The sequence below is a fragment of the Octopus bimaculoides genome, chromosome 18 (assembly GCF_046866305.1).
Source record: "Octopus bimaculoides isolate indiv1 chromosome 18, ASM4686630v1, whole genome shotgun sequence".
Classification (NCBI taxonomy): Eukaryota; Metazoa; Mollusca; class Cephalopoda; order Octopoda; family Octopodidae; genus Octopus; species Octopus bimaculoides.
The window spans coordinates 10,451,793-10,469,304 of record NC_142945.1 but is presented as its reverse complement, the minus strand read 5'-3'; the positions used below and the strand labels follow the sequence as shown (position 1 = coordinate 10,469,304).

Sequence of the window (17,512 nt, the reverse complement as noted above, 5' to 3'; positions counted from 1 at the left end):
TGCCGATCTCTAACTGTGGAGGGAGCCTGTGGTAGAGGCAGATCCAGGAAGACATGGGACAAGGTGGTGATGCATGATCTGCAAACTTTGAGCCTCCTAGAGGCAGTGACTAGTGACCGAGACCTTTGGCAATATGCTGTGCTTGAGAAGACCCTTCATTGTAGTTATGGCTGGTGCTGGAATTACAGAACTGGTACCTGTGCCAGTGGCACATAAAAAGCACTTTTCAAGTATTGGGCCTCTCACAGTTAAAGAGACTGATGCTGGTGGCACCGGAAAAGCTTTTAGGAAAGTGGGTTATACATCATTAGATGTACACCTGACTTTCCTATATTAAATTAGAAGTGAACGGAACGCAGAACTCCAAACTGATCAACAACAACAATATTTGTTTATGGTGGAAAATATACAGCTTCCAATTGTCCGGTTTCTGAGTAGCCTGAATGTAGAGATGAATCGTTGGAGAGACAACTTGCTTCTTCCACACTCAATGAGAGCTTGTTTTAGACCGTCTTGCTTGTTCGCTGTCTGGCGTGGTAAGAGACAGAATAGAAGCGGGAACGCTTGGATGTTGGCGCCAATATGACGTCACTACAAGCTCCTTTCAAGTGTTGGGCCTCATGGAGGCAATGACCAAGACCTTTGGCATTGTCATGCTTGAGAAGAAGACCCATCAAGCCAAATAAAATTGCAGTTATGGAAGATACTGGTGTCACGCACATGGCACCCATGTCAGTGGCACGTAAAAGCATTCATTATACTCTCAGAGTGGTTGGCATCCAGTCGTAGAAACCGCGCCAAATGTACTACGTGGAAATGTACTACAGAACACAATTTATGAAGGAATTTTCATCAAATGCCATTGATAAATATTCCTCGGCAACAGAGTTGTAAGCCCTCTTTTGTTACCAACCTGTCTGAAATTATTCCTGGTTCTACAATTTGTTACCATATTTCTGTAGAAATACACTATCTTTGTTGCAAATAATTTCAAAAATTATGTAGAATTTTATAAAATAACTTTGTCAATATTAAGTTGATATTTGAAACAAATCAACATGAAAATTTGATGGACGATTTTAATTTAAATCTCTTCCAAACCAGAAAATTGTTTTATAACACTAGGGGAAGTCCCAGGTGAGTTAGTATCAAAAAGGTGAAAGGGATCTAAATTTAAAATTTCCATCAAAATTTCATGTAAATTTATGTTCAAAACACCAGCTTAATATCAAAGTCATTTTCCCAAAATTCTTCATTGTTATTGGTCTGTCCCTGGGGGATGAATTGTTGATGCACAATACCACATTTCTGAGGGTAACACTCATGGCAGGTCTTCCAGATAACTCATCATCTTCCATGGATGTTCATCCAGTTTTGAAGTGCCCATGCCACTCGAAACATTGCATACAACCCATTGCCTCATTGCCGAGGCAATCGGACCGCAGCAATGAATTCCCAAAATGGCCATGGATGTGAGTTTTGACCTACGCTTTTATTTTTTGGGGACTCTCTTACGCGCCTTAGATACCAGATCTACCATGGATTGCTTCATTTTTAAAAAACTGACTATTTTGATATATTTTTAACTGAGGGGTAAAAAAAAATTTTTTTTAGTCAATTGATATGTTTTAGTAATTCATTTTGATCACCTTTTTTAGTCGAATTGCATATACTTTTTCCAGACAGATCCTCCTATTAGTTTTTGTATTTTTATATGTGCATATATATTTTTTTAAATTTTGGTGCTTATGTATGTATTTCTTTTATATGTTGAAGGCCATGGTATTATTTGTATATGATGAAATGTATAGAAGCATGGGTTTGTATAAAGGTGTTGGCCTGAATTTGATGCTTGTTCTCTAATCAATGCTTATATATATAAATATATATATATAGATGTATGTATACATCTATATATATATATATATATATATATATATATATATATATATATATATATATATATATATATATATACATACATACATGCATACATAATTTCATGAGCAGGCTGTTCCATTGATTAAATCAACTGGAACTCTCATTGTCATAACCAATGGAGAGCCAGACCATGAATTGAGTTCTCTCTTTCATATTTGCTTGACAAATATCAATGTTTGAATACACTTTGGATGAATGTGCATGTGTGTGTTGTTGTTGTTGTTGTGTGTGTGTGTGTGCTGCAGCCATCTGGACCCATGGGTCTTAATACATTCCTCCCAAACATACTTCGTTGTAATTTTCTCAACTCCTTCTCCTTGTAATCCTGTCTCATAGATTCCATGTGTCATTTTTATTTTACCAGAAACTGAATACCATGAAAATCGTACTTTTCTTCTTGGCTCTTGTGCCTTTGGTACTGAGTGCCAGTGTGTATTCTGATGATGAAATAGATAAGAGATTCTCAAGTAAGTTTTCCAAGTTATATGTATATCTTCTTCAAAAGGACCACTTTATTTTGAGACACGATTCCCATGCAAAATTTGACCAAAATGTTAATGATTCCCCCACTTTGCCACCTTACATCTTTTATTCATTTTCACCCGTCTTTAAAATTTTTAAATAACCACAAGGGAACTGTTGTTATTATTTTTTATCATTGTTGATGTTTTTGATATTTTTCAGTTGATGACATTATTGCTCGTCTACAGAACCTAGATTTATCCAGTGGTTGCGTGGCAACTTGTGAAGACAATGTTGGTGGTTTCTGGAGATTTTTGTGCTCATCAGCATGCAAAATGTAAGTTGGTGTTTTGCGTTTCTTTGTTCCTTTCTGAGACTGAGAATTTTCAGTCTTAGAAGTAGATGCTGTGAGATGAAGTTGCTGGATTAATAACCATTTAAGTCATAAGTTCAAACCATGCAACTAAAGCTATTGGATTATGGCTTCCAACCAAGCCACACAAATCTATATTATCTGACTCATAAAGCAGGTTTTGTTCCTACTTCAGAGAATTTTTGAGTTTTATAATTATCTCTCCTTGGTCTTAATCGCCACTTGATAATTATGACAACTGGTATTTGATTTATTGACTTTGAAAGGATGAAAGGCAAAATTGATATTGGTGGAACTTGAACTCAGAAAGATGAAAGACAAATGAAAATATCGCTAAGCATTTTGTCTAGCATGCTAACAATTCTGCCAGCTCATCATCATCATTGTTTAACATCTACTTTCTATGCTGGCTGCGGTTAGATGGAGGACTGGCAAGCCAAGAAGCTGCTCCAGGCTCCAATCTGTACTTGCAAGGCCCCAGTGTTCAACTGGTTCTTAATTTATTGACTATGAAAGGATGAAAGACAAAGCTGACCTCAACAGGATTTGAACTCATACTGTAAAGTTGGAAGAAATACTGCTAAGCATTTGTCCAAATTGCCAACACTTTTGCCAGCTCACTGCCTTAGATATTTACCATTTTTAACTTGTATAAGGAACCCTTGTGGATATGGAACCCCCTAATTTGGAGATTTGAGGTTCGAGAAATTAAGTAATTTATTAATATCTATAATGCTATCCATGTATAAAAGACTCTCATATTTTTTAAACCTAATTTTTGACAAAAATGGGTTCCTTATACCCGTTCAAATACAGTAATTAATAATCCTTTCTACTATAGTCATAAGGCCTGAAATTTGAGGGGAGGGGTCTAGTTGATTGCATCAACCCCTAGTCCTCGACTGCTACTTATTTTATTGTCCCTTGGAAAATGAACAGTAATGTTAACTTTGGTGGAATTTGAACTCAGAAAGCAAAGAGAGATGCAAATGTGGCGAAGTATTTCACCTGGTTTGCTAATCATCCTGCCAGCCTTAAATTTTTAATTAACAATTAGATGCTTTCTCTATAATGACTTTCTTTCTTTTCGAGTCTCCTGGAACAAACTAGTTAAGAAAGGTCTTCCACTTTTAGAAAAAATGTAATTCTTTGAAAAAATAAAGAAATTAAAAATCTAAATATTGTTCTCGTGTATCATTAAACTTCAGTGGTTGAGTGTATGTATTTGTGTACATGAGTATGCGTGTATATGTGTGCATATTTGTATATGTGTAATATATTTATATGTATACATATATAAATGCAGGTATGACTGAATTCCAAACCAAATGGTTCTGGGTTCAATCTCAATGTGTGACACCTTGGATAAGTGTCTTCAACTATAGCTCTCATCTAGCATAGATAGAAACTGAATGAATCTCATCGCGCGTGTGTGTGTGTGTGCGTGCGTGCGTGCCTGTGCGTGTATGTGTTCATCTCCCACCATAACTTGACAACTGGTGTTGGTTCGATAAAATAAGCACTGGGCTTTAAAAAGAGATACTGAGATCGATTCATTCGAAGGTATTGAGTTTTTTTTTTAATACTTTGTTCATAGTTTCACCATTAATGTGAAATAACATACAAACACACTACAAGCTTCTCTTTATATTATATAAGCTGGTCATGTAACTAGGCCCAGTTTAACTTGTCGAAAGAGTCAGCTACACATGATAATAGGCCACCAGACTGCACTACGTTTGTAGTACTTCTTCGCCAGATCACAGTGCAGGCTCATTACCCACTGTGTCATACTGATTTTGTTTGAGAATTATGGTTGATCAAATTAAATCCTCATCATTGACTAAAGGAGATAGATAAACATACGGAAGTATATGATTAAAAATTATACTCACTGAATTACCTCCCCTTAACCGTGGATTTCCATATTTTATTCATTTCCTTAATTACAGCGAATAGTGGTAATGACGTTGTTGTTGGCACTCCGTCGCTTACGACGTCGAGGGTTCCAGTTGATCCGATCAACGGAACAGCCTGCTCGTGAAATTAACGTGCAAGTGGCTGAGCACTCCACAGACACGTGTACCCTTAACGTAGTTCTCGGGGATATTCAGCGTGACACAGTGTGACAAGGCTGACCCTTTGAATTACAGGTACAACAGAAACAGGGAGTAAGAGTGAGAGAAAGTTGTGGTGAAAGAGTACAGCAGGGTTCGCCACCATCCCCTGCCGGAGCCTCGTGGAGCTTTAGGTGTTTTTCGCTTAATGAACACTCACAACGCCCGGTCTGGGAATCGAAACCACGATCCTATGACCGCGAGTCCGTTGCCCTAACCACTGGGCCATTGCGCCTCCACTGGTATATACTACATAACATTTGAATATGATTAAGAATTATACTCACTGAATTAAATTACCTCCCTTTGAGCATGGATTTTCATAATTCCATTTTTTTTTTTTCATTGTATTTTTAGCATTAAATCTTGTTAAAATTCTTATTAAAAACGCCTTTTGTATAGCAATATTAATTTCAGTGAATAGTGGAAATGTAAATTTTAGAGTAGCAACAGTGGGAAACCTCACACATCCTATTAATTTTCAAGAATTTTAGTTAATCTTTTAATATATATATATTATAAATCTCTCTAGGTTATAGCAATAGTGGTTTCTGCAGAAGAACGGAATTTTTTTAAAGTCTTCAATCTCTTCATTAGGGCGGACGTAAAGAATGTGGACCGTACCCCCTTTCGTTTTTGTTTTTTTTACAGAATCCCTCATTTTCGAGCACGGAGATTCATACCAAAGTGGGCAGACGTAAAGAATATGGACTGTACCCTACTTTCGTTATCATTATTATTATTATTATTTTTTAATTTATAAAATTTTTTTTTTTTACAGAGCCCCCCCAGTTTCGAGTACGGAGATTTTGATTCTGCAACAAAAAACGGCATTTTAAAATTTCAGTCCACCCGCCAAATTCTTCAAGTTTTTCAGAATTTTTTTTTTTTACAATCATAATCTCTGTACTTTTCTACGTATTTCGCAAAAAAAAAAAAAATCCGAAAGAAGAGGAAATTTAAGAATTTGGGGGTGGGGGGAAATTAAAATTTTAAAATGCCGTTTTTTTTTTGCAGAATCAGAATCTCCGTACTCAAAAATGGGGGATTCTTCACGTCTACCCACTTTGGTACTCCATTCTTCTAACAACATATTCATATAAATTTTATTGTCTTTTATTTTTTATTTACCTGTTTTACTCTTTAGGTGCCTTCAGCTCTGCTGTTGAGTGCATGTCTTCTTTCTTCTGTTCCCTGGCCTCTTCGATGCTGCATCAACGAATGTCAACGGCTGAATTGACTGTCTTGTCAAATTTCCCTTTAAATACCTGCTTCTAGGCTCCAATAAGCAGCCCCAGCAAGTTGTCACGTGACACTGTCTAAACTTTAACTGACCAATGGGGGGGAGGGCGTTGTCTTAGCCCACGCATTCCCTAACCGAGACCTGTCAATCAGCAAAATCACTTCAGTGTCAGCCTGTCTCACCTAATGATGTTATTTTCCTGCCGGCATGTTATGACTTTCAAGCCATTACGCTTCATTACAAGAAATGGTGAAAGACCAGTTACTAGGAAACGTGGGATCTATTTTAAAACGGGGGCGCCAGTATTTTCTTAACGAAACACTTTGAAACTTGGGACACTGGTAGAATGTGTCATATAAAACATCTTTTACTCTTAGTCTTCTTAACAAAAAAAAGGAATTCGCAAGTTATTCCATGTTAAAGTTGTCGTATTTCTGTAATTTCAACCAATCACTGACGTCTATTCAGCTCCATAGAGTTATTGCTGGGCGGTCATAAAAATGTTATTCCCTGTGACATATTTCATCTGGTTTAATCGTAATTTATACGCATATATTGTTTATATAATAAATTACGCTGTGCGTATCTATGTGTGTAACAATTTTAGAGTTCGGATTCTAGGGTTAGGGGATTAATGATATACACCGTTACAGCGCTAACTGTTTTCAACTGAATAGACGTCAGTGATTAGTAGAAATTATCGAAATAAGACAATTTTTTACATGAAATAAATTCGAATACAAAAATATTTTTCTGTTCTATAACACAAAATAGATAAGTATACGAAGTTTGAAAGTCTTTCCGTACCAAAAACACTACATAAAACATAAATGAAAACTGGCGCCCCCGTTTTAAAATAGATCCAAAACGTGTACAAAATGTCTCAAAAAATCACACCAGGTCCTATATTTTTCTTTTGTTCATTTTAGGTGTAAAGGTACATGAAATGGACACAGGTATGGCTGTGTAGGTAAGAAGCTTACTTTGCAGTCAAGTGGCTTCTGGCTCAGTCACACTACATGGCACGGTTTGTCAAGTAATTGCTAGGGCACACAAAAACATACATATATAATGGACTCACACATTTTTCCTCTACCAAATTCACTCACAAGGGTCTGATTAACCCAGTGACTCCCAAACCGTGCACTGCAAGATGTAATTAGGTGTGTCTCAAAAAAGTAAGATATTTCAAAACATGGAAAATACAAACCGAAATTCATTAGAAAGTTCATATATAAATGTCTAAATGGCAAAGAACTTAATACTAAGTTCTAAATAAAGAATGAGAGGGTGTTGTGTCGTTCAATTCATTTAGGCTAATTATGGTTTAACTGTGTTATTCAATTTTGAATATGAGATTTCGTGGGGATAAAAACTAAATTAGCATCAATCTTTCCTCGAAATTGACATATTCAGTGCACAACTATGCTTCAGTTTATAGGAAAGTGGGTGATACATCATTAGATGTATACCTGACTTTCCTATATAAAATTAAGAATTAACGGAACGCTGAACTCCAGACTATCAACATAACAACATTTATTTAAGGTGGAATATATATATCTTTAGCTCTTGTTTGTTGAGACGTCTTCTGTGTGAGCATGGATGTTGGTATGTAGATGTGGGCGAGCTGTCTAGCGTAAGTTCGAAAGATGGAGAGAGACAGCTAAACACGTCCTTGCTCAATCGCTGGCCAGCAAGAAAGAGACAGATCAAAGCGGGAAAGCTTGGTTGTTGAATTCCATGCATGCGTGAGACTACGCATGCGCACAGCGTTACTACAAGTTTATTCCGGCCGTAGCCTCTACAATTTTCATTTCAGTGTGAAAAATAAACTATTGAACTAAAATATACGATGTTGAACTAAATCTTTGAATTTTGTTTCAGAGTAAATAACAACAACGAAAAGTTTAAATGCATCTTCTTCTGTTCTACTTACAGTACGAATGTTTACAGAAATTTGATATCATTTTCACAAAGGAAAGTTTCTCTCAGCCAGTACCACATAAATACGACTTGATCTCTTTTTAATCTATAGACCCCGTTGGTTACTATTTTACTCTGGTGGACCCACATAGCCATTCATTGTTTAGAAACTCGTTTTTATAGAAACTTCTTTCAAAACTACTATTTTGTTTTTCACAAGTTGTTTAGGTTGAACTATGTAAAACGTTAAAGAAACCTAGCTGTTTCTTGCAATACACACCAATACAACATTTAAGGCAAAATTGTTTTCAGGAGCCATATGGACACCTGTTGGGAACCACTGATCTTGGCAAACCAGACCAAATCTGCATTTGTTTGAAAAGCCCTATTATTGTGCTGCCAACACACAGTACAACTAACATCGTGACTGTGTAAGCTCGCATGGACTCCTCTATTTCTTCTAATGAATACCTTCATAAAATTCAAGTAGATCATATCTACAAATGTCTGAGAAGTACTACCATAGCATTGCAAACTGAGGGGGCAGAAAAGTAAAGCAAGCTGATTGTTTTTTTCTTGGCAGTCTTTTATCAGTTTACCTGATAATTCTTTCTGCTGATCTTGATATTTCAAAGTAAACAAGCAGACAGGCCTGTAATTTTGGCATCTGCTCATGCATGGTTCTTTTTGTTGTTTTATTATTATACTTTCATTCATCCTGTTCAAATCTATTTGAAAGTGATTTGGTTAAATGGTTTTTTAAATGTGTGTAAGGATCTATTAGAAAGCCCTTCTTTTTTTTCTTCTTTTGCATCCAGTGCCCCTAACTCAGTACCATGCAATGCTGCAAGGTAGTGAGACATGGCCACTGACTGCATACAGAGAAAATGTGAGGGCTGAAGTGAAATAAAGCATGAACACAGAATGGTGTTCTATTTATTCCACCTTTCTCTCTTTTTTTTTTTTTTTGCAATCTTTATTTCTTTGTCCTTTATATTATCTTTATGCTTTTTAATTTCCATAATTTTCCTTCTTTCTCTGCATTCTTATTTCTCAATGTTTATCACTTTTTCTTCCTCTTGTTCTTCTCTTAAAATTTCCTCACTTTTGCAACCATATTTCACATTCTTCCAATATCTCTTTGGGAAGTTATTGTCTGCTGAGAACAGGGAAAAGGAACACTTCAGTTGTTTCTGGATAATTTTAGTTGAAACATCGTTTGTCAGATACCTGTGTGCATATGTGTGAGAGAAAGAGGGTGAGGGTCAGGGAAATGGGAGCAACAAAGTGATATGAAAGAAAATGAGAGAAAGAAAGGAAAAGATTCAGTAAGAGAGACTGAGATGTAAACAGAAAAATGGAAATGAATATGAAAGTTAGGGAGAGAAAGAGAAAAGTTAAAAAGGAAAAGAAGAAAACCCAGAGTTTAACATAATTGTAAATATATATGTGTGTTTGTGGCTATGCTACTTTCATAGATTTGTATATATTTCTATATATCTGTATGTGCATGCCTGATGTTATAAATTTATTCATATACATGCTGCTGTTAAGTATTCAAGCTACAAACATAGTCTTTATTTTTCTCCTCAGCCAATGTGTGTGACATTGAGGGAGGGTGCATTGTTATTTCTAGCAGGTGTCAGTAACTACACAGATATTTTTCTCATTTGACTTGAATGTGTGTGTATGTGTATGTACATACATACACGCACAAATACACACATGTATATATATATATATATATATATATATATATAAAAACATACATATGCACATACAAAATTAAACAAGCACATGCTTATCTAATTTATCTATATAAACACATATATGTATATATATAGATACATACATAAACATACAAACACATCTATTTATTCATGCACGCGCACACACACACACACACAGATATTGTTTCATTTAGTTATTGACTGTCATAAGTTCAACTTAGTTGTTGAGTGGTTGTATGTGTGTGAGAGAGTCAGAAAGAAAGTGAGATACAGGAAAGAATTATACAAATAATAAGTTGTACACGTGCACAAAATGTGTGTTGGTGTCATGGACAGAAGAATGCAGATCTCAGAAAGATATCTGTTGTAAAATTGCTAATCCTCTACTGCACCATGTTAATTTCTTACTAAGTTACACTCACCTCTGTGGAGGCGCAATGGCCCAGTGGTTAGGGCAGCGGACTCGCGGTCATAGGATCGCGGTTTCGATTCCCAAACCGGGCATTGCGAGTGTTTATTGAGCGAAAACACCTAAAAGCTCCACGTGGCTCCGGCAGGGGATGGTGGCGAACCCTGCTGTACTCTTTCACCACAACTTTCTCTCACTCTTACTTCCTGTTTCTGTTGTGCCTGTAATTCAAAGGGTCAGCCTTGTCACACTGTGTCACGCTGAATATCCCCGAGAACTATGTTAAGTCTGATTTGGCATGGCTTCTACAGCTGGATGGCCTTCCTAGTGCCAACCACTTCAGAGTATGTGCTGAGTATTTTTAATGCAGTACTGGCATGAACACTTTTACATGGCACCGACTCGAGTGCTTTTTACATGTATATATATATATATATATATATATATATATATAATCATAAATATAAGGGATTAGCAATTGAGTTGCTTCTCCAACATACTGAAAATTTAGAAATAGCAGTCAAAGAACTACTGATTCCAAACTACAAATTTTTCTCTAAAACGGATGGCGATATTTGGGCTGAAGATTGGAATAGTGAAATTTTCATTCACTTAACCATGAAACGATTCGTACCCAATTAACTAAAGGCTTGTTTTGTTTGTGCTTTTCCCTCCGGTTTTTTGTTCTATGTGTGCCATAAATATCGCCATCCGTTTTAGAGAAAAATTTGTAGTTTGGAATCAGTAGTTCTTTGACTGCTATTTCTAAATTTTCAGTATGTTGGAGAAGCAACTCAATTGCTAATCCCTTATATTTATGATGATAAATGGTTTTACCGATAAAGGTTTTTTTCATACTGAACTACTTGGCAAAATTGTTAATTATTAATTCTATTATTAATTGACGATTCCCTGCCCTCATTTCTTGTATATATATATATATATATATATATATATATATATATATATATATATATGTATATATATCAGTGGTGACTCCAGCACTCAGGCTGCTTGGGCTTAGCCTGAGTATAAATTTAGGAAAGTGAACATGTATTTGCAAGCTGATTTAATTTCTGCCAACACTGACTTCAAGTATGTAATTACAGTCAATAACTCAGGCTCCTTTTATTTATTTTCATTCAGCATCTGATAGTCGTCTTAGAGACGCCCTGTGTCAAAAAACATCATTCGTTTCGTAGCAGACATTCTCTTGACATCATTCACACACACCTGACTCGTTCTCAGAAGTTTGTGCCCTAGTTGTTATCTATAATCGTAAAAATCAAAAGTAATTCAATGTTTTCTTGAAACAATAAATTTCTATAGAGATAAGGATTTAAATTCCAATCCATGAAAAGTTTCCGTTCTATAATATTCTTGAAGGAACGAAAAGTTATCCAGCAACTCGGGCTAATACGAACAAGCCTTGCAGGTGTAAAAAACTAATTGGCATCTCTTGTCAAGAGTACAGGTAAAGGTCAAATCGTTGGTGCTTGTTGAGCACTCTGCTGTTATTTGATTGCTGTTATTTTGTGCGTCTGTGTTTAAAGATCAGTTGTGTGTTTTTCAGGGTTGCTTTATTTTCTACCCTTAACTTAGAAATGGAGAAAGACATAGTGCTAGGTATGAAAAAAAATAAGCCATTTGGGGCTAGAAATATTGTGGGAAAATGTGAAATTCTTTGAGCAGGCATGTGTCTTATGCAAAATCTGTGATGAGTCTGAGTGGTGCTGATGGCCTGGAGTCGCCTCTGAGATATATATATATATATATATATATATATAATCATCATCATCATCATCATTTAAACGTCCACTTTCCATGCTAGCATGGGTTGAACGATTTGACTGAGGACTGGTGAACCAGATGGCTACACCAGGCTCCAATCTGATTTGGCAGAGTTTCTACAGCTGGATGCCCTTCCTAACGCCAACCACTCTGAGGGTGTAGTGGGTGCTTTTACGTGCCACCGGCACGAAGGCCAGTCAGGCGGTACTGGCAATGGCCACGCTCAAATGGTGTATTTTATGTGCCACCTGCACAAGAGCCAGTCCAGCGGCACTGGCAATGATCTCACTTGAAAGTCTTTACACGTGCCACCGGTACAAGTGCCAGAAAGGCGACGCTGGGCACAGGTGCCATCACGATTTCGCTTTCGCTTGCCCCAACAGGTCTTCGCAAGCCGAGTTTCGTGTCCAATGAAGGAGACAACATTGGCATGGGTGCCAGTCGTCGAATTTAGTTCAGACCACGGATTGGCTCCTGTACTGGTGGCACGTGAAAAACAACATTCAAGCGTGGTCGTTGCCAGTGCCACCAGACTGGCTCCCATGCAGGTAGTACGTAAAAATACCTTTGAGTGTGGTCGTTGCCAGAACTGCCTGACTAGTCTTCATGCTGGTGGCATGTAAAGGCACCCACTACACTCTGAGTGGTTGGCATTATTAAGGGCATCCAGCTGTAGAAACTTTGCCAGATCAGATCGAGCCTGGTGCAGCCTCTGTCTCACCAGTCCTCATTCAAACAGTCCAACCCATGCCAGCATAGAAAGCGGATGCTAAAAGATGATGATATATACATATATATATATATACATATAGGAATATATGAAAAAAACGATATGTACATATTTACATACATAGGAATATATGAAAAAGCGATATATACATATTTACACATATTTGTTTGATGGCCATTAACTACTCATGAGTTCCTCCGCCCTTGGACAGGTCTTATTTTTTGTCTTGCAGGGTGTCCAACAATCACCTTCTTCACCAAGCAAGCCTGGTGGGGTTGCCAGTTTAGTCACCAATGAACCGACCATGCAGCATGTTTTAATGGATTATATATTACCAGTAGCAATCAAGAGTGACCTGACATGCACATACATAGATATATACATATGTATGTACATACACACATACATACATGTACGTAAATAAAGTTGTAGGCTTTATTAATCACTAAAGTTAACTCTGATATGATTTCATAACATTATCATGTGACTTGGTTTCCTGAATAGATATGATAACATGAAAACCCACTTTAATGAGAATTAAACATAAGGTGACCGATACGAATTGTATATATATATGTCTGAATCAAGTTCTTTTTTGACAGATCCCATATAAGCTGCAGAACTCCAGGTAAGAATTGTTTTCTTTCTATCAATTCTTTGAATATTTTTTCAGGCATGGGTCTAGGTGCTAATATGGTTATGTGGTTAAGAAGATGGCATTGCAGCTATGCAGTTTCAGGTTCAGTCCTGCTGCATGGCACCTTCCACCTCTGTCTTCTGCTATTACCCCAAGCTGATTTAATGCCCTGTGAGAGAATGTGGTAGATGGAAACTGTAGAAATCCATCATATATATATACACATGCATGTATATTACTTTGCTGTGTATGTCATCAAAGTGACACTGGGGTAAAATATACGAAGCCCAGTATACCCATCATGACTACCCATCTGATAAGGGTACACTAGGCACATGCGTCACAACCATATGTGCATGACATGGTGATCTCATATCAAGAAAAACAATGCATGACCTTGGAGGTGAGGCCCTGTTAGAATTTTCTTCAGGTCGAGTTGCCCACCTTGCTCAAAAGGTCCTTGAATATGGGTTGTTTAAGGATGTTGAATGAAACACCCATGTTTCCAGAGGTGAATTATCCAAAACCCAAAGAATTCCTTTCAACACATGGCTATGATGCTCCCCAACTAATTTTGCTTGTGATCAGAGATGCACATGTTGTCAGCCACTAAGGGACATGCTCAACTGGTTAAGATCAAGCAACAGACAAGCAAATCTGTGGTATTGAGCAGAATATTTACTATAGCCCATCTTTTATACCAAGACAAAACAATGTTCATGATAACACTTAACAATCAGTTAAGATCAAAAGCCATGAGGGCCACTGCCTGGTACTGCATCAGGGCATGTATGTGTGTGTATTATGCATGCATGCATGCAATATGTATGTATATGTATATATGCATATATATAAATATATGTATAGGTATATACACATCTGTTGTCCTCGTCTGTTGTTATTATTTGTATATTCTCCCATATATACACATATGTATAGATATATTGTCAGTAAATCATAAACCTGAAAGAGGAGCACATTCTAATTAAAGAGCAGAAGAGTGATTAGATAAAGATACTTATTACCAGTCTATATATATATGTATGTATACGTGTGTATATATATGTATGTAATCCTGTCTCATAGATTCTGTATGTCTTCTTATTTTACCAGAAACTGAATACCATGAAAATCGTACTTTTCTTCTTGGCTCTTGTGCCTTTGGTACTGAGTGCCAGTGTGTATTCTGATGATGTAATAGATAAGAGATTCTCAAGTAAGTTTTCCAAGTTATATGTATTTTCTTCAGAAGGACCACTTTATTTTGAGACAAAAACACACACACACACACACATGAGGGAAAGTCAAAAATTATCCGCACTTTCACCATAACATATCTTTATTATTGTCACACTGCCTTCTGCGCATACATGGTTATAGTTGGTACTATTGTGGTCACGTGATCGAAGTTTGAGCCTGATCTCACCATTTTCCTTTCTCCCATTACAGTGTAAGCATGAATGCTCCACTAACAATGTGGACCAATCACTGCTATAATCAGCCTAGCTTGGATTATCTCACCAATATCATGGACATGTTGTTTGTTCTCCCTCACCAACATGAACTGTCCATGTTTAATGCTATTGAACTAGTCCACATGTACTCAATGGACAGTTATATGAGGAATTGTTAAAGTGAATACATAAAGTGATATTTTTCTCTTTTCCTTTGGAAGAGGTCAGACTCTTGCCTAGTTTAATTTTTGTATATATTTTTACAATTCATGTATTTTTCCAGTGACTGTGTTTTGTTCTCACTATTGTCAAGTGAAATTATTCTCTTAGTATGGTCAGTGATTTAGGGACACCCTAATTAAGGAATTTGATGAGAAAGCAGAGGGGCCACAGACTTGTAACATAGAGGACAACTGGAAATTCCTATGGGGGAGGAGGAGGAGGAGAAGAAACTGAGTAAAACAACCCCAGTTTTAACCGATCCTTATCTTATCAACCTCGAAAGGTTGAATGGTAAAGTTGACCTCCTCAGAACATAAAACCAGAAGAAATAGTCTAAGCCTTTTGACCAAAGTGCTAATGATTCTCCCACTTTACCACCTTACATCTTTTATTCATTTTCACCTGTCTTTAAAGTTTACATATACGTAACCACAAAGAAACTGTTGTTGTTATTATTTTTTTATCATTGTTGATGTTTTTAATCTCTTTCAGTTGATGACATTATTAAACATCTACAGCAACTAGATTTATCTGGTGGTTGTGTGGCAGCTTGTGAAAAATATGTTGGTGATTTCTGGCAATTTATGTGCTCAGCAGCATGCAAAATGTAAGTTGATGTTATGTGTTTCTTTCTTCCTTACTTGACTGAAAGTGGAGGCGCAATGGCCCAGTGGTTAGGGCAGCGGACTCGCGGTTTCGATTCCCAGACCGGGCGTTGTGAGTGTTTATTGAGCGAAAACACCTAAAGCTCCACGAGGCTCCGGCAGGGGATGGTGGCGAACCCTGCTATACTCTTCCACCACAACTTTCTCTCACTTCTACTTCCTGTTTCTGTTGTGTCTGTAATTCAAAGGGTCAGCCTTGTCACACTGTGTCACGCTGAGTATCCCCAAGAACTACGTTAAGGGTACACGTGTCTGTGGAGTGCTCAGCCACTTGTACATTAATTTCCCGAGCAGGCTGTTCCGTTGATCGGATCAACTGGAACCCTCGACGTCGTAAGCGATGGAGTGCCAACCACAACTAATCACATGTTCATGGTGGCTGAAACTGACCGTTCAGTCTGGAGAAGAAGTGACTTGATTTGGAGAGGCTACTTAATCTTCAAATCATGCACCATGTAGAATGACAATATTCCAGATATCCTTCTGAGGAACCCCATTTTGACCGCTTGTACTTGCAGTCTTACTACTTCTCTTGTTACTCAACATTCTTGACCATAGATGAGAGTAGGCATGCAAATCAAACCTGATGAAAGCTATGAACTTCATCTCAACTTCAATATTTTCTAATTATGAAGTTATGAAACTGCTTACATTTTTAATTAATAATCATTTCTGCTATAGGCACAAGGCCTGAAATTTGAGAAGAAGGGGCTAGTTGATTGCATCAACCCCTAGTCCTCGACTGCTTCTTATTTTATTGTCCTAAAAAGCAAAGATAGATGGAAATATGGCTTAGCATTTTACCTGGTGTGCTAATCATCCTGTCAGCTCATTGCCTTAAATTTTTAATTAATAATTAAATTCTTTCTCTACAATGATTTTCTTTCTTTTCTTTTTTTCTAGTGTCCTGGAACAAACTGGTTAAGAAAGGTCTTCCACTTTTAGGGAAAATGTAATTCTTTGAGATGAATAAAGGAATTGAAAATATAAATATTTTTCTAGTTTATCATTAGAGTTGAGTGGTGTGACTGTATGTATCAGGTTGAGTAAAAAATAAGCATTGGCGTAGGGGTGGCTGTGTGGTAAGTAGCTTGCTTATGAACCATATGATTCCGGGTTCAGTCCCACTGTGTGGCACCTTGGGCAAGTGTCTTCCACTATAGCCTCGGGCCGACCAAAGCCTTGTGAGTGGATTTGGTAGACGGAAACTGAAAGAAGCCTGTCGTATATATATATATATATATATATAAGCACCCACTACATTCTCGGAGTGGTTGGCGTTAGGAAGGGCATCCAGCTGTAGAAACTCTGCCAAATCAGATTGGAGCCTGGTGTAGCCACCTGGTTCACCCGTCCTCAGTCAAATCGTCATATATATATATATATATATATATATATATATATATATATATATGTAGTTAGATAGATATATATAAAAAATTTAGATTCAAGGTGAATATGGTTCTTAAGTTTAGGCACCAGAATTAAGTATGGTATTATCCAGACAATTCCAAAATAAGGTGATTAAAATCAAAATAAGCAGCATGGATATTCAAGGTTAATGCAGTACAATTGTTTCATGCGACTCCATTTATTTAAGCAATGTGAACATTACATCAAATGTAAAATGCAGAGTAATCCTCAGCTGCACAAAGATATAGAAAATTTACTGAAATTTCATTTCAACAGAAGGACATATTATTGTAACTACATTTAAACTCTCCAAGTAGCAAGGAAGAATACAAAAAACCATTTTGACTTAGCCAGACCATACAAGCTAGAATGTAGTTACAATAATATGTCCTTCTACTG

The 17,512-nt window shown here is 36.9% G+C and overlaps 1 protein-coding gene across 5 annotated transcripts; it reads left to right on the top strand.

Moving 5' to 3' along the window:
• Window positions 1–2,286: 2,286 nt before the first annotated feature.
• On the top strand, window positions 2,287–16,691 carry LOC149131994 (uncharacterized). 5 transcript variants are annotated; one of them, XM_089365729.1, is made up of 5 exons: window positions 8,014–8,116; window positions 13,325–13,350; window positions 14,473–14,575; window positions 15,528–15,642; window positions 16,604–16,691. In XM_089365729.1, exons 3-5 carry the CDS (start codon window positions 14,485–14,487, stop codon window positions 16,623–16,625), a joined length of 228 nt encoding a protein of 75 aa, XP_089221855.1. In that variant the 5' UTR covers window positions 8,014–8,116; window positions 13,325–13,350; window positions 14,473–14,484; the 3' UTR covers window positions 16,626–16,691. The 5 variants fall into 5 exon arrangements, with proteins under 5 accessions (XP_089221857.1, XP_089221854.1, XP_089221855.1 ...); XM_089365730.1 differs by lacking the exon at window positions 8,014–8,116 and adding an exon at window positions 12,955–13,134; XM_089365728.1 differs by lacking the exon at window positions 13,325–13,350 and having other exon boundaries at window positions 7,921–8,116.
• The last annotated feature ends 821 nt before the right edge of the window (window positions 16,692–17,512 follow it).